The following is a 25,611-nucleotide window of genomic DNA, read 5'->3' on the forward strand; positions in this document are numbered from 1 at the left end:
GTAATCCTTGGTCAGCTCGCTAGTTGACATTATCACGCCCTACACCGTCCATAAGATGGGGGGTCACCGCCCATTTCATCATTCATCGAAGCTCGAGGCGTCGGCAGGCGAAGTTGAACCCGGACACTCCGGGAGCAGAAGTCAGGCCTTAACCTCTGCCAGCCACCTGCCTGTTCGTTCACGGCAATCCCCTTCATCTTCCACCACCAGCTTCACCTCCGCAACACCCCCAACATCATCTCCGCAATGGGGCTTATCTCTGCAAATGAATGCCCCTCGCCTTGGGTTTTAGCTTTGCTCCATTACATTGGGTTCTGATGATGTTGATCAGAGGTTGAATCCCTTCTTTTAACTCTCCTCAAAACTCCCCTGCCCGACCTGACTAGAGGGTCCGCCCCTTCAAAACACTGCAATGCGAGGCGGGAGAAGAAAAAGAGGACGTCAGATTTCTTGATTTGTTTTTTTAGTAATAAATGAAATATTTTACACTTAAAGCAAGGGAACCAACTCGGTAGGAGGTGGAGTTGGCCAGTTGTTGACATCTCCGATCGCTGCAAAAACAACAAGTGCCTTTCACACTTTAAGACGTTGTGTCGCATACCGAAAGCTTTGCAAATAAAAGTCCGCTAGACGTGGCATTCCATGCATATCAATCAGGCCGGCCTGTGTCTGAGTGAAGAGTCCAAACAGTTCAGTACAGTGTTTATAAAACATTTCCACCGTGGTAATGTTTTAGTGACCAAGTGGTTACTGTGGAGGGGGGTTCCTTGCAAAATTACCACCTTACAAAATTTTGTCCCCAGCGAGTATGCTGAACAGGAGCCCAATACAACCATGAAGATCCGAAGATCCAACTTCACGCTATCACCAACTTCTCACTGCCCGTGTTCTGCCCGGCGGTAGGCAGCCTCATTCTTTGTACAGAAAGCTTTTTAGGTGGTGGTCACTAGGGGGGTCTGTGGCCCAATTTCCTGTCGACCACCTGGTTACTGGTAGGTGACCAAAAACATTTCCTACTTACCACCTTCTGGTCACTAGGAAATGTTTTGGGTCACCTATAATTCCCTTCTGGAAGGGAACTTGGTCACCACCTAGTAACCACTCTTAAAAACACTGGTTCAGTAGGTAGAGGGCACCCTTCCCTAGAGGGCTCCACAGCCCCCTGCGACCCAGTTCCAGATTACCAAAGCCTCATGCTGTCCAGTAGACTTGGGTTGCGTGCACATCCTTTGGAACACAGCAAAGGCGTAACCCGGGATGCTCGGTTGGGCCTTGTGTCGTTACATCGTTGGACCAAGATCCATGTGGGATTCGAACTCACAATGCTGTCATGAGGCAGGTAGGGAGCATGTTTGACTTCCACTCATTTTCTCCATGCTGTAGCAACTTGCTCCTCCCTCACCCTTCACCACGGCTATCTCTTCTCTGCCTTCTCGCACTCTGCCAGTATAACGCTCTTCCCTCCCTCGCCCTGCACCACGGCCCTCTCTCCTCCCCCTCCTCCCCCTCCACATGTTAGGCTCTGCCAGTATTAGGCTCTTCCCTCCCTCACCCTCCACCACGGCTATCTCTTCCTGAGGAAACGCACCTCGCCAAGAGAGCTAGAGCGAGACACGCAAGGGGTAAAGGCAAAGTGAGGGTTAGGCACATGTCCTACACAGTATATACACAACATCACAGCAAGCGACAGTACTGTCTCCGCTCTTGCTCTGTAAAAATGCCGAAAGCAGGCCAGATGCCGTGCGCGCCTGAGCCCCCCCTACAGACGCCGTGCTCGCCTGACAGACTCCGTGTACGCCTGAGCCGCCCCAATATTCTAGGCCTGTGCGAACTTTGGGTAGGTGACAGTCGGGTGACCACGAGACCTGAGAGCTGTCTGAGGGTATCTAAGCATGCGCCTCGGCGCGTAAGGCCCATTTACGACGTTTGCCATTCATAGACAGAACAAATTGCAGCATTTGGAGGTTTCCGACAGTTACCGGTGGTTTCACGAGGTTTCGAAGGAAGGTCAAAAATCGGATACTGCTTCGGAAACGCAGTCTAGGTTTCGGCCCGAGCACTGGTAAGCCTGGGGTCGCCTACGCAATTGCTGTTTTCTCTCGCAGATGGGTTTCATAACCCTTATTTTTCCTTTTTTGTTACTTTCTTTGTTTTTTGCAACGCTAAAACTCCCGGTCCATGGCTCGTCTGGGCCTTACGAGCTCTCGCGAGCTTGTAACATAACAACATAACAAAAGAGGAAGGATAATATCTTTCTCTGAGGAAAGGTAGCTGCATCTTTTAGATTGTTCTCAACCTCCATCAATCTCTACTAGTGCAAACGGCTCTCTCAGCGCTAGTCAACCGCTTGCAGCCGTTTGTGCGGCTGCGTACGTGCCAGCTTGACTGGACTTTAAACATTCTCGCAAACCCTTGCTTTATGGTGCGACTAAGTTTCCAAGAACGCGTGGCCCAGGCAGGAGCTTGTGCCGCCGGCCGCTTTAGTTTAGTCAGAATGCGCTCCGTTGTTCAAACTCTTCGTGCGGGCCAGGCGACTACACAGATATACCAGACGCCAAAATCTAGCCACGATATGCAGCAACATCCAAGTCGCTTGCCGCCTGCTAAGGCGGCGGCGGCGCCAGCTAAGGGGTATGCTTCTGTGTCCAGTCTCTCTGGGGACGAAGATGTGCCTTTGCCAACCGTGGATCAGAAGTACCTATCGGACAAGAAATTCGAAGAATTTTCCATCTCTTCAGCAAGTAAACGGTGCGGCCCGTGAGGCGCGCGCGAATTACGGGTTAGGGTTCGCTCTCAGCCGTTTGCCTTTAACCAGCTGCAAGGAAAGGCTTTGCACAGTATCATAGACTTCGGTTGCATTTGGGTCCCGAACCAGCACAACCTACTCCCTTCAGCAGCCAAAGATGCAACAATACGCGATGTCTACGCAAGGTGGCCAGCCAAGCCGTAACGGTTCTCCAGAGGTTTCTACAGCGTCATGCCCAAATCCGCTGCTTATAATCTCCAATATTTGGTTATCAATCTTGGAATGAACCGATTAGGCCGAGCGGGTAGGACCGGCCGCTGTTCACTTTGCGTGCCGGCCGCCCTGTCTCCATCCCAGGCCCCAAGACGACAAATAGCACGCAAAAGTCAGGATTCCCTACCGGCAGACACATATCCTCGCAACTCACGTATGAGTCGCAAAAACCTCGCAACACTGCGAAGAAGTGTAGTTTCTTTGGCATATTGCTGCTACAGTTGGCGCTTCCGGTATCATCTACTACTAGAACTACTAGAACTGCCTGCCAGGCCTCTCCTCGGCTTCCAGCCACCAGTGCCAATTTCAAACTTAGCCCAGCCCAGCCCATGCCCGCATATGCTGCTTGCACCACAGTTTACCCATTTTACCCCTCCTGAAAGCACATGAGAATGCAGCCCAGCCCAGCCCCACGACCCACGACCCACATCAACCCACCCACCCAGCAAAACCCAGGATCGTGTTGTCTCTCTGTTAGTGATGTTTCGGCGACAAGAGGGGCCTTATCCCGTAAACGTAATCGACCGTGATGACGGTCGGCACGGTCTTGGCCTCACATGACACGGTCACGGTCTCGGCCACCATCCATCCATCCATCCAGCCGGTCGGATCGCATCGCATCACCTTTTTTGCACTACTTATCACGTTTCCTCATAGGCCCGCATGAGCATGAGACAAAAAAACTCATCCCTTGCTTATCCTTGTATGAACCTTGGTGAACCTATTATCTTCTAAGACCTTATATCTTGATGCGGGCGCCTAAGACCTTATATATCTTGATGCGGGCGCCTAAGACCTTATATATCTTGATGCGGGCGCCTGTTGCGTTTCAGGGCGCTATCTGAGGTGCTCCGCTACGAGCACTGCTCCCATGTGCAAGCCGCCTCGATCCCCTTGTGCCTGGGGCCCGAGGATGTCATCGCCAAGGCCAAGACCGGCACTGGGAAGACCCTGGCATTCATCATTCCAACCATTGAAAAGGTGCGTCGTATAACGTCTTGCGTCTCACGGTGAGCCCACCAACAACCCTACACTCACATATATATATATATATATATATATATATACATAGCTTGAGAAATCCTGGACCGCCCCTAGAGCGATGCTACTACTCACCCCGTTACTCTGGTCAGCTAGATTTGGATTTTGGATCTTCTGCCTTGGACGCTTCTTTGAACACAGCTTGCGGATTTGGATTCAGATTTTACATTGGCTTTTGTTGTCACATTTTTGTTCTTTTTCTCGACTTCTACGTCTACCTCGCCCTCTCGTTCCGTTTCAAAACCCTGTCTCCATGCCAAACCCAACCCCGACTCCACCTCCACGTCACACGGAAAACCCTTCCCCCTGAACCTCTTTCCTTGGCAGCAGCTTCACTCGTTCGTGGTTATTCTTTCCCCCCAACCCCACCCCAACCCCAACCTCCTCCCACACACACACACGCATGCACAGGTTCTTGCCCGCCGCGCCCCACCTGGCAAGGTGTCAGCTCTGGTCCTGAGTCCCACTCGGGAGCTGGCTCGTCAGATTCAAACGGAGGCGCACAAGATGCTCACATTCCACCCGGAACTGCACTCCATGGTGGGTGGGGAGAGAGGGGGTGAAAGGCCAGAAGGGATCCACGCGCGTAACCCGCCAGCCAGGCAGCCGGGAAGTGAGGGCTCAGGTTGAGCCAAAGGCAGGTGGTGGAGGAGGGGGGGGGAGGAGGGGGAATCGTAATCATATGCTGCCGCGTTAGTGGGCGTGGACGCGTGGGAGAGCCGGCAGGAGGAGGAGGAGGGGTCGGGAGGGGGGCATTATAATCATATGCTGCAAGGAAATCAGGAATCAACTGCCGGAAGGCATTTTTTTCGAAAGTCCGAAACCGAAAACCGGGAGGAGAGAGAGGGAGGGAAGGAGAGAGGGAAGGGGACAGGGAGGGGGACAGGGAAGGGGACAGGGAGGGAAACAACATCCAATATATTATAAAAGCACAAATTATATGCACTTATACTTTACATACTAAAACACACAGACTGACACACAGACTGACACACAGACAAACAAGTAATATTTATTGGGAATGGGCTGTGCGGCTCGTAGCGTCGTCGTACATTATCACCCTTCAACCAATGACACACGCCCCGCCATAGCACACTTTGCCGGCCTTGCATCGGACGGTGTATGCATACCGTATCGCTGAATTCCATCGGCCCTCTTACCACCGTACGACTGTACTGCAGGTGGTGTACGGCGGTGTTGACGTCAAAAAGCATCTCCGGGCAATCAAAGGGCGCATGCCCGACATCCTGATTGCCACCCCGGGGAGATGCTGGGACATCATGACACAGTCGCACGTGAGGAGGGGGGGAAGGGGGAAAGAGGGAGAAGGAGAACATTGTTTTATATGTCTGTATGTTTATCCATGTATGTGTGTATGTCCATTTCAGCTTACATATGTGACGACGTCGTAAATTAAATCAAAATTAATAAAAAAAATATGTGGGATAAATGTGAGGACACGCTTCCGCCGCCGCCGCCGATAGGGCTGTTATTCCCCTCCTTTTGTCGTACATAACTTATCGTGCCGTGCACATTGCCGTACAGGAGCCCGCGCTGAGAACCCTCCTGGACAGCACCCGAGTCCTAGTTCTCGATGAGGCGGACAACCTGCTGGACATGGGCTTCAGGTAGCAGTAGCAGCAATAGTAGTAGCAATGATAGTAGCAATGATAGTAGCAATAGTAGTAGCAGCAGTAGTAGCAATAGTAGTAGTAGCAGCAGCAGTAGGAGTAGTACTACTACTAGTTGTAGGATTACGTGGGTTAGTAGTGGTGTGTGGGGGGGGGGCGGAGGAGAGGAGGAGGAGGAGAAGCACCTCCCCATATACACAACATATACACCAATCCTAGCACCCGCTTCCCATTATTACTTCCGGAACCACGGGTCGATAACGACACCGCTAATGACTTCGGGCCCAGGACTTCGGGCTTTAGGCTTCAGACGCCCGGTGGATGGTCCCCCTCTCCCTTTCTCTCTCTGGACGCCGCCGGCAGCTCACTTCTGATTTCCTTGCTTATGCTTCCCCTCTCCCCCCCTCTTCCCCTTCTCTCCCCCCTCCCCCCTTTTTTGGTCAGTTCTACTCTTCGTACACTCTTGCCCTGGCAGCACACCTTCACTCATTCGTGCTTCGTCTTTCCCTCCCCTGCCCCCCCTCGGTATCTGCTCCATTCTCCAGTGGTTCATCTTAACCCCCTCCCCAACCCCTTCCCCAACCCGTTCCCCAACCCACACCCACCCCCCACCCCTATCAGGCCGCAGATTTCTAAGATCCTGGGCTCCTTGCCGCCAACTTCCCAACGTCAGACGTTTCTCTTCTCCGCCACATTTCCGGCGGACGTCAAGAGCCTGGCGGATGTGGCTCTGAAGCGACAACACAGGTACCATCATCGGGAGCAGAGAAGGGGCTGAGAAGGGACCCAGAGGGCTTGGCAGGGCCCAATTGCGTGGTGGGGTGCCTGGCCTAGAATAGTTAATCGGCCGCAATCGGCTTGGATCGGGCGTGGTAGGGGCCAATGGTATCATCGTCGCCGTCGGAGGCAGAGGAGTCGCGCCTTCATATCACGTAATCCCCTTTCCTTTCCTCCAAAGCACACACATACACACACATACGTATGGACGAACACGCACGGACATACACACTCCCCTCCTTAACCCCCCCCCGGTCACCCACCCGACCACATACAAATGTTACCTGAATACCCACAGTATTTCCCCTCCTCTCCCGCCACTCGCCAAACAGGGAACCATTTGCCCGTAATTGCTTTCTTGTGCTTGGAACCCCAACATACTACGTTCCTCTCCTTCCCCTCTCCTGCAGATATGTTGACGCGGTGGGTGAGGATGTCGCCACCCACACACACGTGGAGGCCAGCAGCCTGGTGGTGCCGCTGCAGGGAGGGGAGCTGGCGCTGCAGCTGCTGGGGCTCATTGCGGCACACATAGCGCAAGAACCTGACTACAAGGTGGGATGTAGTAGAGGCGGATGGGGGAATGGATGGCAGGGAGGGAGGGAGAGTGGGGGGGAGGGGGGGAGGTGTAATGGAAAGGGGGGTTTCGGGGTTGAAGTGGCGGGGAGGGGCGAGGGGTTACCAGGATTGTACAAACGTAAAATTATGTATGTATGCATGTATGTATGTATGTAAGCTTCCCCCTTTCTCCTCTACCTCCTCCTCCTCCTCCATGCGCACGTCCTAGATTGGTGTTACGTCCTCCCTCCCCCTTTTCCCGTGAAGTTATCATGTTTATACATAACGATCATTTTCCTTTCCTCCTATTAAGGCTCTATTTATTTCACCCATAACCTTTTCTTCCTCCCCTTCCGCCCCTCTCTCTCCCCGCGATTCCGGTGCACCCCATCACGTACGGCGACTCCACGTCATGTCTGTGACGGTGGCGACGGCGACGGCGTATGTGGCGACTGCGGCTGCGTTTTACACTTATACTATAACATCTCGATACATGTATATACATAATCATGCATGTACGGCAATGATGTACGTTGTTGTACGGCAATGGCAGATTATTGTGTTCTTGCCCACCGCCCATCTGACGGCCTTTTACGCGCGGTTGTTCGAGTCCGCGGGTTTGTCCGGCGTGTTGGAGATCCATAGTCGCAAGAGTCAGGCACAGCGGGACAGGGCCTCGGCGCAGTTCCGCTCCGAGTCCCGACTGGTGATGTTCAGCTCGGATGTGTCCGCGCGAGGAGTGGACTACCCCAATGTGACGTATGTCATCCAGGTGCGGGGGCTTGTAAGTAAGCGTAGGTGCATGTGGAGGTGTAGGTGGGTAGGTAGGTATGTAGGTGGGTAAGTATGTGAGTAGGTGTATGTGGTGTATGTCCGCAATGGCGTCTACCGCTCAGGTGGACGGGATGTACTGCAGGGGCCGACGACGGGACCGGGTGCGGGTGGAGGGTGCGGGTGGAGTGGGGTGGGGGGGTTGAGGAGGGGAACTAGGCACACAGACAGACAGACAGACAGACAGACACACAGACGCGGTTCTTCTATTTGCTATCCACCGTTGCCCCACCACCCGATATTCGCAGCTGGGCGCTCCATCGAACCGGGAGCAGTACATCCACCGCGCTGGTCGTACTGGACGAGCTGGACGACCAGGTCAGTGCACTCTGCTGCTAGCGGACTTTGAGCAGCGCTTCCTGGACCGCCTCCGGGATTTGCCTATCACGCCGCTACGGCCGCTACAGCTGCCATTGCCGTCTCAGCAGCAGCGGCGGCAGCAGCAGCAGCAGGCTCTACCGGCGGCGCTGGCTCGCGACCCAGCCGGGACCTTGGCTCGTGCGCTGGGCGGGCTGGACGCTGAAGCCCGAGGTCGTGCGTATCAGAGCTTCTTGGGCTACTATAAGAGCCACGAGGTCCTCAAGTAGGTGTTAGTTACATACAGACAGACATGCATTCAGACATGCATACAGACATATCTCAGTATATATATACATAGATACATGCATACATACATATACATACATACGGAATTCACTCGTTTCCGCCTTTTTAGTTCTCTCCTCCCCCTCCACTCCATTATCGCCCGGCTAACACCACCCAAGTTCTCCTCCCCCTCCTCCCCCTTAACACCGTCCTCCTTCCCTCCTCCCCCTTAACCCCTTCCTCCTCCCCTCCTCTCCTCAAGTCATCACTGGCCAGTAAATATTCCTGATGCAGCATTTGTCTTTTCATGGACTACCCGTCATCTGTGGTATCTGCTTCATTCGCGAATGCTTCGTCTTAGCCCCCTCCTCCCCTCCTCCCCTCTGGTCGCCTCTCCCATTTCCCTCGCCCACGTGCGATCTCCTCCTGCCGCCTCTTCCATTTCTCTCGCCACGTGTGCAGGTTCCGTTCCGAGCAGGTGGTTGCCCTGGCCAACCAGTACGCGGCGGAGGTGCTGGGATGCCCCACACCGCCGGGCTTGCTAGCCAAGACAGTCGGCAAGATGGGGCTCAAGGGAGTACCGGGGCTCGTCATCGTCAAGGAACGACAGCAGGGTCAGGGCAAGGGCCAGGGGCAGGGACAACAACACGCCCCATGGGCAGAAGGAAATGGAGGTGGTGTAGGTTTCGGAGCGGACCATGGGTCGCCACATCACCAGCACCACCACCACCACCAACAACAACAACAACAACAACAGCAGCAGCAGCAGCAGAGGCAGCTGAAGCGCAGCGCGGAGGCAGAGCCGGATGGCGATGCGGAGGCAGCACGAGGACGGTGGCGTGGCAGCGGCGGCGGTGGCGGCGGCGGTGACCGGCACGGGAGCAGGCAGACTCCTGCTGGAGTGGCGACAGGAGGAGCGTCTAGGAAATTTGTACTCGCCGGGGGAAGGGGAGGAGGGCCGTCGGGAGGTGGCGGTGGTGGCGGACGGGACCGGGGCGGTGGCCGCCGTTGATCGGGGGTTGAGGCAGCCGGGGAGGGGGGAGGGGGGAAGTAAGGGGAAAGGGGAGAGGGCCAAACACACGCACACACCCGGACGTGGCGGAAGTAGCTGGTGACGAGGCGGAGCTTGACAACTAGGGTGGTGGTTCGATGAAAGAAACGACGTGTCGGGTCGAGGAGGAAGAAATGTATGGAGGAGCTGCTGGAGGCGCTGCAGTGTACTACGTGCCAGGGAGAATCACATCCATACACTCGCGAAGACCGCTTGTGGCTTTACCCTACTTGTACGGCCCTTGTGAAGCTGCTTACCAATAATTTTTCCCATAGTTATCCCCATTGAATATAAATTGTTTGACTACTGCTGTTGTACTGCTCTGGTCGTCGTACTCCGTAATGCAGCGGTGCAGCGTAGCTTGCTTTCTCAAAGCGACAGGGAAACATATATTTTTTAGATATGCCTACGATTGGAACGAAGTATTGGCTATAGTGCAAGTATAATATATAGATATACTTGCAGCAGTTCCAGTATGCCGACCGACAATAATATATTTAAACACAGGCCGCGGTAAGGAGACGTGTTTGTTTGCGTCGGTGATCCGGCTTCTCAGGCGAGGATCCTTTTGCCTGTAAGATAGAAAATAATATAATCGTGCTTTCCCTGCTTCGCCTGCCGTTTCGTGCGCCCCGCACAGCCGCGTGAAAACAACTCGGTAAGATCATCGGCGTCGTGCAGCTGGCGCGGCACACTGTGTGTGTGATTGTTACAGTGGGCTCCAGCAGCACTGTCTATTTCCAAAACGTGTCGGGGGTAGCACAAAGCGCAGCGGCAGGCAGCAGCTTTTCATCAGCGTTTAAGAAAAGAATTCTTTTGGATCCCCGCTTTTTAGCCGCTGGAGGCGACGATGAGAGAGCAACAAGCTGGTGCTTCCGTGTGATGTTATCTAGCTGTGTGATATTCAGATTCACTTTGCCACTGGGGGGCTGGAAAGAGAGAGGAAGCGGGAAAAAGGTAGAAAAAGACAAAGCCTTTTTTGTTTAGCTGTCGGCGGCGGGTAAATGGCAGAAGCTTCTGCAGGTGGTGGGTTCCCCAGACGACGCAAATAAATTCCCTACCTTGGTATACTCATAGCTTTTGTAGCAAAACGCCTTTACTTTTCAAAACACTGTCCTCATCACTGCGTAAAAAGTAGCATAACACAGTTTCTAAACGCATGATGAGCAGCTGCGGCGATTTGTGTTTGATGTATTAAATTGAGCAGTTGGTGACTCACCTGTGGAGTGACCTAGCTAATGACGCCCGTGAGCATGACTTGTTTTTGCTTTGCCTGTTGACTATTTGTTTTAAGGTACGAAATCCGTGACAGCTAAACACGGCTCAACATATTGACTTGTAATGGCCTGGGGAGTATATATGCATATATGTATAATATCCAGGACACACCATTTGCTGCAAAGCTTGCGCCAATTTGCGTCGCGGCCGAGTGCATAACAGTAACAAGGGGAACTTATCTCGGGGGTTTGTCAAATTTTGCATTCCAAGGGCTGGTGGTAGGGGACTTGTTTGGGATTTGGGATAGCGTCGTAGGGTGCCGCTAAAGCGGCGCGGCGCGGAGGGTTTCGTTGACTATACGATTTACTTGACGGTCGACGTGGCATCAATGTCGCAGATTCGGGTGAGACCTAGGCACAACGGTTGAAAGTCTGGCTGCGCCGGCGTGTGTCGGCCCGCGGTTAAAGGTTAATAAAAGGGTCGCGGGCTAGCATGATCATGCACCCTTGTCTCGGCCTATTGTACGCGTTATAGGGGTAAATCCAAATAGGACATGGTGAAGGAACGTTTGTACAATTAATACAAGCTAAGGAGCCGGGGATGTCAATATTGCACTTTCTAAGCTGCCTGGACAAGGATGATGTATAGCGTGTGGCTTGGGCTTGTGGAAGGAGCCATGACATGACGTGTTGCTTACCTATGCGGAGGACTGGCGTTTCCTTAGGACATTCATGGAAACCATATCATCTCATAGCCTTTGAGTCCCGAATCTCAACGCATGCTTTGATTTTTTCAGGAGGCGACAGGGAGAATGGACGGTGGGTGTTGCGTCGGGCTGTCGCAGCCAGACCATTTTGGCGACCCACGAAGCACCACCAGGATGTTCTACATGAACAGGTGTTGTTCTTGCAAGCATCCGCTTCCGCAGCGTACTTCGTACGTCCATGGCACATGATTCTGTTTGACTAGAAGTCTTTTTTGGCCATTTTGCGGCGCGTTTTCAGGAGTAGGAGATGACACAAGTAATATATAATGTTAGGAAAGCAAACGGCAGGAAGTATCGTTCCAGGAAAACCGTCGCGGCCTCAACACTACGCAACAGCCCCGGCGTGACACATACACCAGGGTTTTGGCCTTATTTATGTTTTACGCTAAACTTTTGTAAAGGTTATTTAACTCTGTGTAAGGATTAGGCACAACTGACGGGGCAAGCTGCATTCCACTTTGACCATGTTTCAAGCATTCAACCAACGGTCGTGACATGTGGAGCTACAGAACTTCCATAGTAAGACATTAGGTAAACGTTTTATTTTACACTTTACTTACCTCTACTAGTGTCAGCCACCTGCTAGGTACATCGGCGCCGCCTACAAAAAGGCCCAACCTTTTGCCTGCTGGCTGCTCTGGGGGAGTTGTGAAAAACGGCACTCACGAGCTTAGTCAACCGCATTCGACCCCATTTTCAGACTGGGTGGCTGCGCACAGAGCTCCGTGCTGTTTCAACATTTTTTTTTAGCCCGGGCGGCATGGGGCGCCCAGGCTTTCACTGCCGGGCGGCCCACACCGCAGCTTATAGACATGACATTAATATACAGTGCAGCTTAATTCGGGCTTGCCCCTTTGTCCGCCGCCTCGGTGCCACGCAATTGGGCAGCTCTGTTCTTGCTGTTCCTGCAAGTCGTCGTCGAGCACCAGACATCTGGGCTTGGAGTGGATCATCCACCTCAAACAGCTCGCTCGTTTCAACGTCTGCGCGTCCGGCGGCCGCTAGCCAGGGCAACCGACTTCGCGTTGCCGTCGATGTCGATGAAGGTGCGACATCCCTGACACCCTTCGAGCCGTCACCGCAACCGCAGTTTCAACTTGATGGCTACTTCTCCACATTACTCTGCCTCAGAAACAACAAGCCAGCATAGTATAACAAAGCTGTAGATACAACGAACAAACGGGGATCTCATGTTTCCCGCGGTATGTCGCACCTCCTCTGTGTAATAAGTGTATAGAGTGCTGGTGCGCGGGTGTGGAACCATTCCCGTCCGCTGACCTCTCCCCTCCTCAAATACTCTTCACCTTCACTGTTGCCACTGTTCAATTATAACTTGTTGTTCTGCCTCTTCTGAAAAGGGACTCCAGGGGGGAGTGGTGAGGGGGGTTGGCGTGGGGGCGGGGATTCCCGCGGGTAAGAGAGGGGGGGAGGACGTGTTTGCCGCCGTTGTCACCCTGCGGCATGGCATGTGACCCTGGGAACCCACCTCCCTTCCCCCCCCGCTGCTAGTGCGACTCCTGCTGCTGCTCCCCCCTCTTTCCCCCCTCTACCTGTAGTAAGTTTAACTTCGCTCTACCTTTCCATTACGTTTGGTTTCACCCCGCATCTTCCCTTGGACCCAAACCCCCACGCCCCCTCCCCACCCCCTCCCGTCACCCCGCGGCCCCACGCCCGGTGTGTCACACTGTATGTCTGTCGTTGAACAGTCTTGGGGCGTTTTGTATACGCGCTCAATCAGTTTTGCAAGGACCGGTACGGCATGGAGTACGGCGTCAGTGACTACTGGATATACGAGTTTGCCAAGGTATGGCATGTACGGCATGGTACGGCACAATCCTTCGTATATGGTAGTCAGCTTTACGAGGATCCAGGTCATTTTACCCGCCCACCCTATCACCCCCCCTACCCCACCCCACCACCACCACCACCATCACCCCCCTTCCTCGAAGCCTCGGTAGCTGTCGCCCTTAGTTAGGCCAAACTCCCCCCTCCTCTCTTTCCCGCTCTTTTTCCTTGTTTATCCTGAAATTGATTTGCGGTGTCTGTCGTACAACTCTTTGGGGAGTCTGCGGTTTTGATTACCTTTAACGTACGTACTTTTCCCCACCCCACCCCACCCCACCCCGCACCGCCTTGCCTTAGATTTGGGGATGTTCACAAGAGCGCTCGAACCAAATCGTACACGAGTTTTTTAAGTCTCAACACTTCACGAATGGCATCCCCGTGATACCCGGTGCGTGTGTGTTTTACGTAATGTACGGCCGCAGCGTGTTTTATGTTTTGGACCCCTGCTGTGAGTACCGATACTGCTGTTGGGGGAACGTGTAAAGATCTAGTCCCACTGGTGTTACTACTATTGCTACTGCTGCTGCTACTATTGCTGCTATTACTACTACTGCTACTATTACTACTACTGCTGCTATTACTGCTGCTGCTACTGCTGCTGCTGCTACTACTAGATGTGGCGTTTGGGGAGGGGAGGGCAGATTGATGGGTGGGTAGCGGGTGGAGGGGAAGAGGGAGGAGGAGGTGAGAGGGAGGATATAATAGTGGGTGGCGGTATGAGTCGGCAAAATGTGACTGTGCTTGTGTGTATGTATGTATGTATGTACTGATGGGGGTAACTATGACCTGTGAGTTATTGTGTCGGGTTTTCTTTTGCGTGTGTGTTTTGCGGGATGTACGACATTTCCCCTCTCTCCCTCGACTCTCTCTTGCCCTCATTTTCACCTTGTCCCCAATTTCCATCTCGTCCTACTTCCCCTCCCCCCCTCCCCTCGCATCCTGCATACACACAGGCGCGCTTGAGACCCTCACTCGGTTGTCCGAGGCGGAGTACGAGCTGGTGGTTGTGACGAGCAGACAACACGTCATTCAGGACGTGACGCTGGACTGGCTGGACCGGCACTACGGTGGGCTCTTTCAGGTAAATATATAAATTTATACATAAAATAAAATAAATAAACAAAACATAAAAAATATTATTTTAGGTTTTCTTAGGGATTTTTTTCTGGGGGACTGATGGGATGTGCGTGGCCGGGTGGTGCGTGCCCAACGGGTAATTGGAATATTTTTTATACCTGAAGAAAAATATTCCTGGTACCCGGGGCCCCACCCGGGTATATATGCACATCCCGGAATAGCCAGGTTGGCCGGGTGGCGCCCCGGGTTGTAGCAGGAGCTGATTCGTTACTACCGGCTGTAGCAGCAGCAGTAGCCTGTAGCAGCAGCCTGTACCCTTGGTCGGGGAAAATGTCGTGTCGTACATGTGTCGCTGTGCCCACGAGGATGACGTGGGAATGTTGTAATACAATACTGCAAAATTAGGAAAAGATATTTAAAATATAATATGTGTTTTTGTACGCGGTTGAGCCTTACTGGTGCCTTGAAATGGGGGAATTCGTGATGGCCAAGTGGACGTACAGATAGACTGACAGACAGACATGGTATGAGTAGTTGTTTTTGTTTGGAATGGCCCCTCCTTAGCGTTTTACCTTTTGCCGTACATGCGTGGATGTGGTTGAGCAGGACGTCTACTTTGGCAATCACTTTGCGCTGGAGGGAAAGAGCCGCAAAAAGTCTGAAATTTGCAGGTGCGTATCTTGGGTTGCATGTTTGCGTGCGCAGGCGCGTATGGGTGTGTGCAACATTTGGAAATCAATTGCCGTATTTATCTCCGTACACAATTCATTAATTTTACGCAATTTAAAAAATCACGCAGGACGATCGGCGCGCGTGTTCTCATAGACGATAACCCGTCGTACGCTTTAGAGTGTGCGGCAGCGGGCATTACCGTGCTCCTGTACGACTGGGAGGGGGAATATCCCTGGAGCAAACTCCCCTCGGCAGGGTGAGTCACGTGAGAGAGAGAGCGCAGAACAACAAAAGGTGCCGTACATGACGTGGGTGCCGTACATTGCTGCTGCCCGAGGATCCACTGCCTGCATTTTTGCGGTGCTTGAGGGCCTTAAACTCTTTTATCTGCCTGGCATGTATGTATGTAAGTCTGTCTCTCGGTTCAGTTTGCGGAACTGTACCGCCAACGCGCTGTCGTATTTTGTCGTACTTTGTGGGAATGATCAACCTATGCGGTTCTTGTGCCTTTTCATCATCGAGATCTCCAACATCACCAAAATCAAATCCCTCTCCTCTCTTCCCGGGCGCTCGTACTCCCCTGTCGTACGACCAGAGTCCACAACTCGGATTTAATTCGTGTGGTACGAAACTGGCGAGAGGTGGAGGCTGAGCTTGCATCGCTTGCCCCGCGATTGAAAATCAACAACAACATCAACAACAACAACAACAACAACAACAACAGCAACAACAGCATCAACGCCGCATCAGCAGCTGAGAACGCTGCCTGATCAAGTGTTCCACATACACCTGTTGGGCGACTTCAGTTTTTTTTAATGAACACAACTAGGCCACAAACACACAAGCGCACGCATACCTACATACCTACTTCATACCTACCTGCACATGCGGTTGGCGCGGTTGGTTTACGAGGCCTTCTTCTTCTTCTTCTTCACTTTCTCCGCTCCACTACACGCAATCACAACCACAACCTCACGCCAACCCAAATGCGGAGCCCCTCCCGGAGCCGAACAGATCATAACCCCCGGGTCAAACCCCGGTCAAGTTTTCTCGGGGGTCCGGGACTACCTCTCGTCACCAACACTACCATTACCACTACCATGGCCAGCAGCAGCTTGATCTCTCTCTGATGGTGACGGTGAAGGTAGTGGTGACGTCAGTCTCTCTCAGCTACCCGCGGGCCCTTGATCCGTGGGGCTCCGTCCTCTCCTCCGCCTTCCCCCCTGCTTCCCGTCCTCCTCCTCCTCCTTCTCACCCTTCTCACCCTCCGCCTCCCCGCCGTTCTCATCCGTTCCCATCCCTGTTGGGAAATGACAGCGGCATTGCCGAATGTGTGATGGTGGGTGATGGAGGGGTGTTTGGCGCGTTGACGGCGGCGGCGAGGGGTGGGGCGGTCCGAGATGACGACGGAGCGTTTCGCCCCTTGTCGAATGTCATTATGGTTTTGATTTAAATCCATCCGGGTATGGGGCGCGTGGTGGTGATGTTGGGACGAACTGTTGCGGACTCGCAGAATCTGACAGACAGACAGACAGACAAACGGAGGGGGAAAAAGGGGAAGAGCAAGGCGACGTCTGTGTGTGTATGTATATATGCACGTGCGCGATGATGCCTTTTCGCAGAAGGTTATTGAGGAGGCGGACACGCAGCTAGTTGGTGGTAGTGTGTGTTGTGTGCTCGCGAGGCGTTGTGGCAGTCCACGCGTGTGTTCGTATGTATGTATGTCCACACGTACATCGGGGTGCACTGTGCTTATGTCGTACACGAAGGCGCGTGTGTGAGGGGGTGTGTGTGTGGCACTGGATGTGTGTTGTTTCCCTTTCCTCTTCCCGTTTTGAGGATGCATTGTCGTGATTATTATTATTATTGTTGTCGTCGTACCCGCTTTGTACGACTGCGCTGACTGCCGAGTAGGGTTCATCACTAGCATGCTGGTATACATCGACATAATAGTTACATCAGTACGACATGGTGTCGTACTGCCGTACTGAGGCGATAGGTTGTACGGACGTGTCGAAAGCGTGTGGCTGGAACATACATACATTAGAGAGCGTAGGGAAGCTTTGTTGCATACTGTTGTTTCTTAGAGTGAAAGGGAATTAGGGGGAAGAGGGGGGAAGGTAGCGAAGGTCGATTGGTGGAAAGGGTGAGTGGGGGAACGCGCCGGGGGTTATTCTGTTGGAGGGGGGTTGGGCGGGGACTTAGGGTTTCACGGCGCGGCGGGTAGGTGGAGGTGTGGAGACGTCAGTACATGCATGAGCTATGGAGGAAATGTATCGTGTGGGGGGAGGGGGAGAGGGGGGGAGATAGAGAACGAGAGTAGGGTACCTCGAGGTGAGGTGAGGTGTCCAGGTGTCGTGTGTGTGTGGATACTGTGTTTTGCGTGTGTACGGTACGTTTGTCTCTTCTTCTCGCACCCCAACTCGGCGGCGTTACGACACGGCGGTCCCGGCGTGCTAGTAGTGCGAGTGCGAAGGTAGGGTGTGTCGGCGGATGGCGGCGGCGGAATTTGCGTGTTTGGGAACGGTGGGGGGCCTGCAACGCCGTTTTCGTCCGATTGCCCGACAGCCTTATCGCCCCCTACCAAAACAGCTTGTTGGAGTGTTTTGTGGGATAGCCGGCTGGCTGTTTTTTTTAATGGGTGGAAGGAACTTCCGCCTTTTTCTTCTTTTCCTTTCCTTTCGGCACGAAACGGAGGAGGAGGAGGAGGGGCGAGAATTGAGGAGGGGGGTGGGCGTGTGCGTCATTGTCACTGTTTTTGAAACAAAAAAACAAGCAAGACAGTCGGGGGTTGATCTGATGATGTGCTGGTACGGTCTTTACGGTAACGACCTTGGCGGTGCGTTTTTGTAAGGGTAAGAGATGCGTCCGTTAAAAGGAATAAGTGAGCCTCCCCCTGGCTTGTCGCCCGCTTGTTCGGTCGTTCGTTCGCCGGCTCCCGTGAATTTTCCTTTTATATTCTTCCAACTTTTTTAAATATAAAGAGGTGCATTTCGACCGAAGCAGCAGATAGAACAAATGGCGTTTTGACGAACAGATGGAGCCTTCAGGACTTAGGAAATAAAGGCCTCATTTGCAGGCCTAGACTAGAACTAGAAAAAGGGGCCCTCGCCAACATGTGCGCTGAAAAAAGTGTGTAAGCCGTATCGGTCAATACTCGAAATGGCGCATCTCTAAATATAAATAGTGCCGAGAAGCAGGGTACGAGCGGGAAGTCGTCCGACCTTTGCGGATCCGAATAATTATCGCAGATTTGCACCCTTTGCGGAAATAGTTCGGAAAGTGCGGATATCTTAGAAAACCTTAAAATGCAGTTATTATTATGTATTTGTGCATGGTATAGCTACACGAAAACTTATGGCGGTCGTGCGCCCTGTCAGGAACAGTGCTAAGGGGGTGTTGTCATGATGATCGGTCCCTAACCGCTTTTAACGGCCCCAACTCGTGCAAATCTCCACGAAGAGGCTTCAATGTACTTGTTTGTGACGGACGTGGCTCACTGTCCACTCCCGACCCACCCAGGGGCTGTAACTGTCCGCTCCCGACACACCAGGGGCTGCAACGAAGAGGGCCGCTTATCTAGTCTCGACACAAGGGGTTGGGACGGACGAGGATCACTGTCATTTGTCCATCCCCCACTATCAGTTATCGTCAGCTATCAAGGACCTAAAGTGAGCTTTGATCTCAGGCGCAACACCAGGGCACTCCTCAGCCAAATGGAGACGAAGCTTGCCGAGGCTACTACGAGTCCACTTCTTGGGACAGGTCTTGCAAGAAGCTCCGTAGCTGTGGCTAGTCTTGTTGTAAATGCCTCGAACAAAGAACTTCCAGGTATCGTCACAGGGTCTACCGGACTTATTCTTGACTGCAAGGACCTCAACGATTGTCGATTGGCTTGAAACTTCACCAGCACCCTTCTCAGGGCTCGCAGCAGACATGCTTCTAAACAAGGTTCAGAGACGAGCGCTTCTGCCAGCTATCTATATGGAAATTGCGCGCAAAATCGTGGATTTGACTTTCCGCCGTACCGCAAGCGCGAGAAGTGCGGAACCAGATCCTCCTATCCGCGAAACCAGACTCTGCTTGCGGATGCGGACGGAAACTGTTATCGCAAATTTACGCTCTCGCAAATTTCCGTTCCCGCTCGTTCCCTGCCGAGAAGTAAATATTTTTCATGCTTGCGCTCTTGCTCTTGTTTTCAGATAGTCAACAACGCAGTCAGCATTCCGTACCATCTTTTTTTCCTTTTTACTAAAATTTACTTTTGAATTTCCTGCTGCGTTAAACTTTCCATAGATAGCAGTTGGCTTCGGACAACCGCCTCACCACTCGTGGTTTATTGCAGATCGATTTTTACGGCTGCGGGAGAGCGCATAATGTTGGTCAGTAAACCTAAGAACAATCCGAAGTCAAACACACCAGCGCGCGGCCCTACGGGCCGCAATAGAGGATGCGAGTCACGTCTTTTGGTCAAATTTTGGTCATGAGAGACCCGCAGCCTAACGGGGCCTTAAGCCGAATTTCGGCTGCGGGTACTGCGGTACTGCGGACCCGCAGGACCCGCCTTATTTGCCGACCTCTAACTTTATTGTTTACCCTGACCCGATATCAATTTCATTAAACGAACAAAACATTAGAGAAGTAATAATTAAACATTCCCTGTCGAAGATGGATAGCACTCACCTCCCATGTCCTCGCCCTTAGTCGCCCCCGCTCCGACCCGCGGGGAGTTGTCCTCCCTGCCCGCGCCTGGGACTCAAATCCACTTGGCTCTGGTCCATGATGGCTTTTATGGTTGGATAGCATTGTGAATTGTGCTCCCTTGATGCGGCTTTGGCATGGTGGTTTCGGGGCGTGTGTGCGTGTGTATATATGTATGTGTGCGTGTGTATTTATCTGTCTGTGCGTGTGTGTGTTTGGGGATCCCCTTGGCTGCAGCCTGCTGGCTTCCCCTTTGAGTTAAGGAGAGCTTTTTCGGGAGACCCGGTGCTTAATTGGCTGTTGGATGCGTTTGTGATGATGTTATACCTATATACATGTATATACCATATCGCATACACATCAGCAGTGGTTTTATACGTCAGCAGTTGTGTGACACAGCTAGAGCAGCTATGTTCGCGTTGAGTGCAAAATTAGATAAGCTAAAGTTGTTCGCCCCAGATGTGAGGATGAGGTGTTTCGATACGCAGGTACGAGCAATACTGTTGTATGGTTGTCAAGCGTGGGGGCCGTTTATATGCTAGCTAAGGTCTTGGACAGGCTCAGGAGGCGGAGTGATGCGAGTAACCTTGAGGAGGGGCCCTTCGAGGCATGCCTAAAGGACAGAGCGGTGCAGCTTCAGATATCCTTCATGCGGCAAATTGTGGGAGCTGCCAGACCAACACACCGCCTCCTGTTTGCAGAGCTGTCGCAGCTACCCCTGCATTACCACGTTTTCAAGCAGGTTGTGAGGTTTTGGAACCGTGTCCGTTTACAGCGTGGGTCTGTGGCACACCAAGTTTTGCGACAGGAGGTCGCAGAGTCCCTCTCCAACCCCTAAGGGGCCGGATGGGGGACACTACTCCTCCAATTTCTAAGTTTTCTGGGGCACGACATATGGAAAGAGGCCCCGCAAGGGCTACATGAGGTAGACGAACGAGTGGAGTGGCTGATGAGCAGGCCAACGCCAGAAGGTGTAGTTTTGGAGTTCAAGGGCCGATTGGTGAGTGGTTGGAAGCATACGCGTATAGATGTCCAGCCAGACGTGTACCCGTCAGACGGCAAGCAACCAGGAATTCACATGGCGAAGTATAAGCATTGGATGGGTCTGGCGGCCGAACAAGCGGGCAGGAAGGAGGTGCTCCCGCATATCACAATGTTTATCCCGCGTTCAGCGAATCGCAAGCTTATGCAGTTTAGGCTTTGCTGTTGGGCATTGGCGGCTAACAGAGCGCGTAAGGGACGGCATCATATACCTAGGGAGGAGCGAGTATGCCCTTGCTGCGGCACTGATAGCCATATCGAGGATGAGCAGCACATTTTGCTGTCCGGTGTACGACAAAATCAGATCTGGTATGGATTTCCCACGCTTCGAGCACATGAAGGACGCTATGAAGTGGGAACCTGAACGCCTGGCAAGGATGCTGGAACGTATATGGTCCCACAGCAACTCTATCGTTCCCTTTGGCCGTTAGTATCCTTTATCACTTGTTTCGTTTGGAGTGCGAGGTAGGATGGTGCTTATAGGCGATCTGGCAGCCCTTGAGCCCACGGCTCGTATTAGGGTGTTTTGCAGATACGGGGAACCCACCCACGACCATGTAACAACAAGAACATATCGCATACACATCAACAGATAAGAAAGGTACATGTAAACATGCGAACTGCGAACCTCGGCCCGCTGTGCTTTATGAGCGCCCCGTATCCTCTGTTTGGCGGGCTGCCTGCTTGTCTGTCTGTCTGTCTGTCTAGGTTTACGTCTGCGGAGGTGCGATCACTGCCTCGTACAGCCTGTGCACTGCACGATGGCGCGGGCTGCGTATGTGTGTGTGTGTGTGTGTGCGCGCGCGCGTGCCGGTACTAGCGCAGCTGCGAACCAATAGTGTACACGCATCACACTAGCGCATGGGGGCATGGCCGCTTTCTGGGTTCCGAAACTCTGCCTCTCCTCTGTTTGACAACCGCGTCCGTAAACAATTGTAACAGCAACCGTAAAAAATGGGGAGTGCCAGGTGCGCCAGATGTGCTTTTTGCGGTTATGATGGGGAGGGCGCCTGGGAGGGGGATGGCTGTCCTGGGATTGTTGGTCCTGTGTGGTGCTAAGGTGTGGCCTAATGGCTAAGGTGGCAACGTAGCGGTAGAGAAGTAGTAATTATAACGACTGCACCGCAAACGCCGTCGGAACAGCAGTCGGGTTAGGTCTATGAAGGATCATAGGAGATGGAGGACTAGGCCCTCACGGGGCCCGGCGGCAAGCACTGGCGCAACCCCACCCAAACGCGTTGGGGCCTCGCAGCATCCCAGCAACATGCCAGGACTTTATAGGAAAGTTAGGATTTGCCGCGTTGCGGTGCGTCAGCACGGAGAAGTGGTGCTCAAATCGTCCGAACCATGACGAGAAGGAATGTCCAGCAGGGGAGTAGGTCGTTGCGCGTAACAGCAAATGGAGTAGGCCGCTCTCAAAACGCAGATTTCAGCTGTTGCAAAAACTGGCGGTCTACGCCCTTCCGGTCCCATCCTCTGGCGTTGCTTAAGTACCAGCCCCCAAGTCAACACATTTCAGAGCTGAGGATTTCCCATTCTCAACACCCAGATCATAATTAAGTATATCCATCGTAATCCGTCACTACTTAGTAGTCCTGGCAAAAACGTTCAGGTACGGGAAGGATTTCCGAGCGGGTCAGGCGGGCGGGACAGCACCGCGGAAACGCTTCAGCACTGCAATACAATTCATTTCAGTACGATTCAGTTTACCCAGCCACCGTACTCGTCTTCAGTTACTGTGACGGCGAGGAAGACCCGCTCACCATTCAGTGCCGGGCGTGGGACGGGCGTGGGCTGGTGGGCGTCGTCTAGAGGCCTTCAACTGTCATCAACAACAAGGAGATTGGGTGGCTGTGCATGCCAGAAGGTGGGAACTCGTGTTGAGCTCTCTTCCAGCCGTGTGGCCTCTCCAGCGCGAGGGCTTCCGTGATCCCGGGTGTTGTCACAAGGGATGCATGTTTAATTTCCAAGCCGGTCCTTTTGTTGGTTTATGGGGGCAAGAGGGGCTTCACAACTTCCAGCCCTTCACTGCTTATAGGGGAGTTTTAGCCTGTCCTATTCTTCTACTGTAGACTCATATACCGCATGGTCATTAAGTAATCTTGATATCCAATATAATAGGTCCATAGGAGTGTTCAGGAAGTCGGTCGGTGGGCGCGCGTCAGGCATTGTCAAGAGCGCCACGCCTCAACACTGGTCGTCAGCTTTAGAACCAAAAGTTCTACCTAGTATCGGAAGACAGAAGTTTTAAGAATTACTGATTACATGTTTGTTGCACAGTGTTAAGCGGCGGCAGAGCATGAACCTCAACTGTGAAGGTATTGCCTTGGGCCTTCTTAGACCAGATGAACATGAATCTGCACGCTTGCTGATTTGGTCGGGAACCTCTCTTGGGGCGTCGCAGCGGAAGCCTTTGTGCAGCGTTGGATGTCCGCGGAGGCGCGCTTTTCCCGAACCAAAACGTTTTCCTGACCCGAGACTCAACTCCATACTGCCCAAAGCGTTCGATTCCCGCGTGTTCTAACATGTGGCCGCTGCCACCGTTCAGACCCAAAACTTATGGGAGCTCCTCCGTCCCCTATGGGTGCCACCCTTCCCCAAGCCAAGCTTCGTCCCGCCCTCATATCATCCCGCTTTCCCATCAAGCCCTTGTTCACGCAGCCTCTTACATAAATTTACCTCGCATCTATCATTCCAGCTCGTTGATACGCCTTTAAACGTCATCCTCAGCACACACACCCAAAAGCGCAAACACCCTCTAGCGAACTTACGGTCCCGGTAAGTTCCCCTTTCCCCCCTACACGCAAAAACGTCCAGCAAGCCCTTGCTTGCAAGCCCCTCCAAGATTCGAACTCACCTAACGGCTTCCCCTCATCATCCATCATACCCTCAGGTCCCCATCAGGAGCCGCGAGGAGGCGGAAGGGAGGCACTTCCTGCACCGAGCCGATCACACTGCATTGCGCACCCAGGAGAGCCGCTGTAGCCCGTTTCGTAGCCCGTAGACGATAGTAGGGCATTCCCTGCCACACTGGAAGGAGGCAATGCCTAGCCTGGCAGCCAGCCAACCCAGCTGTCTTTTTCTTTTGCTGACACGGCGGCGTTGCCCATGATGGACGAGATACACGGCAGCGGCGCCTGCGGTGGTGGCGGCGGTGGCGGTGGCGGCGAAGCCGCGGGCAGGTCCCCGTTATCCAGCGAGATGTTGGCCATGCAGTCTGGTTCCGGAGCGCCCGCGCTTGGGAATGATCATCTTACACGCGCTACTACGCAGTCACAGGGCGTGGACCTTGCCAACGGCGTTAGCCACGGCGGGGCACTACAGCCATACCACACGAACAACAGTACTCAGGATATGTCGCAGGCGGCAGCAGCAGCAGCAGCTGGGTCGCCTAGCAACATTCAGCTCTTGCTTGGGCAGCAGGGCCTGCAAGGCATCGGACCCGGCGGCGGCGCTGCTGCGTACGGGTCGCAGACACAGCAGGGTGGCGGAGGTGGTGTTCTGACCGGGACGATGGAACAGATGGTTTCAGGTCTAGGCTCCCAACAGCAGCAACAACAACAACAACAGCAGCAGCAGCAGCAGACGCTGCCGATGGCACCTAACGTACTTGCCGTATTGGCAGCGCTTACGGCGAGTCAATCAGGGGTGACGGGATCAAACCCAGGAGCTGGCGGCGGAGCTGGCGGCACTACAGGTTCCGCGGCGGGCGGAGCGGCGGGCGGCTTGCAGCTGCCGCGCGCTGCGCCGCTGCATAACGTTAGCCTGTCGACTTTAGCTACGCTAGCAGCCAAGCAGCAATCTAGCGGCAGCGCCGCCGTCGGCGCTGCGGCCGGCGGTAACGGAGGTACAGCCAGGGCAGGAAGCGGCGGCGGAGCTGCCGCGACTGGCAACGCCGGCGCCGCTGGCGGCGCCGCCGCCGGCGGAGCCGGCACTGGACCACTGAGCCAGCTGAACATTCAAGCTGCGTTGGTGCATGCAGCGGCGGCGTCGGCGCTGATGGCGGCGCAGCGCAGTGCTGCGGCCGCGGCGGCACAGCACGCGCAAGGGGCACTGGACGGTCACGCGGTTGGCGGCGGCGGCGGCGCTGGCAGCGACGCGCGGAAGCGCAAGCGCTCGTCGCCGTCGCCGCCGGCGGCCGGCGGCGCCGGGGCTGTAGCTCGCATGGTGGCGGGCGGAACACACCACCTGGGCGGCGGGGGTGGAATCCACCTGGGTTCCCTAGGGGATGGGGGCTCGGAGGCCGATAAGGACTCCCCGTGCCGCAACCAGACGGGGTATGTGGGGGTTCGCATGCGGAAGTGGGGCATGTTTGCCGCTGAGATTCGTGACGGCGACAAGCGCCGTTGGCTGGGTTCCTTTGGTACGGCACATGAGGCAGGACTGGCGTACGACGCGGCCGCCATCGTACAGAAAGGCACCAAGGCCAAGACGAATTTTTCGTACCTGGATTACGAGACAAACCCACGAGTGGTGAGTAGTCTTGGTAGAGCTAAAACCTTGCTTGGTTCGTCATTCGTCGTATCTGGGTTTTGGACTTTGGGTTTGATTTTGCATCCAGTCATAGCTGTCCAGACAGAAGGATAAAGAGAAGAATTTTTGCATGTTTTACTGGAGTGAGTTGAAAATGGCATTGCGTAAAGGTAATGTATAGTTTTTGGACACGATACCCCGTTGCATTGTTCTTTTATGTATGTATGTATGTATGTATGTATGTATGTATGTATGTATGTATGTATGTATGTATGTATGTATGTATGTATGTATGTATGTATGTATGTATGTATGTATGTATGAC

General features: G+C 53.6%; 3 protein-coding genes across 3 annotated transcripts; all 3 read left to right on the plus strand.

Annotated features, from left to right (window-relative positions):
• The first annotated feature begins 3,874 nt into the window (after nt 1-3,874).
• VOLCADRAFT_81215 (uncharacterized protein) lies at nt 3,875-10,084 on the plus strand. The gene is made up of 9 exons (XM_002950670.1): nt 3,875-4,021; nt 4,472-4,600; nt 5,242-5,355; nt 5,609-5,688; nt 6,313-6,438; nt 6,879-7,023; nt 7,580-7,798; nt 8,106-8,440; nt 8,905-10,084. Exons 2-9 carry the CDS (start codon nt 4,568-4,570, stop codon nt 9,452-9,454), a joined length of 1,602 nt encoding a protein of 533 aa, XP_002950716.1. The 5' UTR covers nt 3,875-4,021; nt 4,472-4,567; the 3' UTR covers nt 9,455-10,084.
• A 1,015-nt stretch (nt 10,085-11,099) lies between these two features.
• Nucleotides 11,100-15,841, plus strand: VOLCADRAFT_91189 (uncharacterized protein; the record flags this gene model as incomplete). Its single annotated transcript, XM_002950671.1, has 10 exons — nt 11,100-11,114; nt 11,508-11,529; nt 12,366-12,523; nt 12,987-13,032; nt 13,184-13,281; nt 13,620-13,710; nt 14,276-14,403; nt 15,006-15,070; nt 15,199-15,327; nt 15,667-15,841. The coding sequence occupies 10 exons, from the start codon at nt 11,100-11,102 to the stop codon at nt 15,839-15,841; spliced, it is 927 nt and encodes a 308-aa protein (XP_002950717.1).
• A 9,136-nt stretch (nt 15,842-24,977) lies between these two features.
• Nucleotides 24,978-25,400, plus strand: VOLCADRAFT_60731 (pathogenesis-related genes transcriptional activator; the record flags this gene model as incomplete). The annotated part of the gene is made up of 1 exon (XM_002950672.1): nt 24,978-25,400. The coding sequence occupies one exon, from the start codon at nt 24,978-24,980 to the stop codon at nt 25,398-25,400; it is 423 nt and encodes a 140-aa protein (XP_002950718.1).
• Nucleotides 25,401-25,611: the final 211 nt, after the last annotated feature.

Source organism: Volvox carteri (genome assembly GCF_000143455.1).
Source record: "Volvox carteri f. nagariensis unplaced genomic scaffold VOLCAscaffold_20, whole genome shotgun sequence".
Lineage (NCBI taxonomy): Eukaryota > Viridiplantae > Chlorophyta > Chlorophyceae > Chlamydomonadales > Volvocaceae > Volvox > Volvox carteri.

Bases quoted from the DNA above. Each gene is read 5' to 3' on its own strand.
- VOLCADRAFT_81215 (XM_002950670.1), top strand. From the start codon at position 4,568: ATGCTCACATTCCACCCGGAACTGCACTCCATG. The intron at 4,601-5,241 runs GTGGGTGGGGAG...ACTGTACTGCAG, and splicing joins ACCCGGAACTGCACTCCATG to GTGGTGTACGGCGGTGTTGA. The intron at 5,356-5,608 runs GTGAGGAGGGGG...GCCGTACAGGAG, and splicing joins ACATCATGACACAGTCGCAC to CCCGCGCTGAGAACCCTCCT.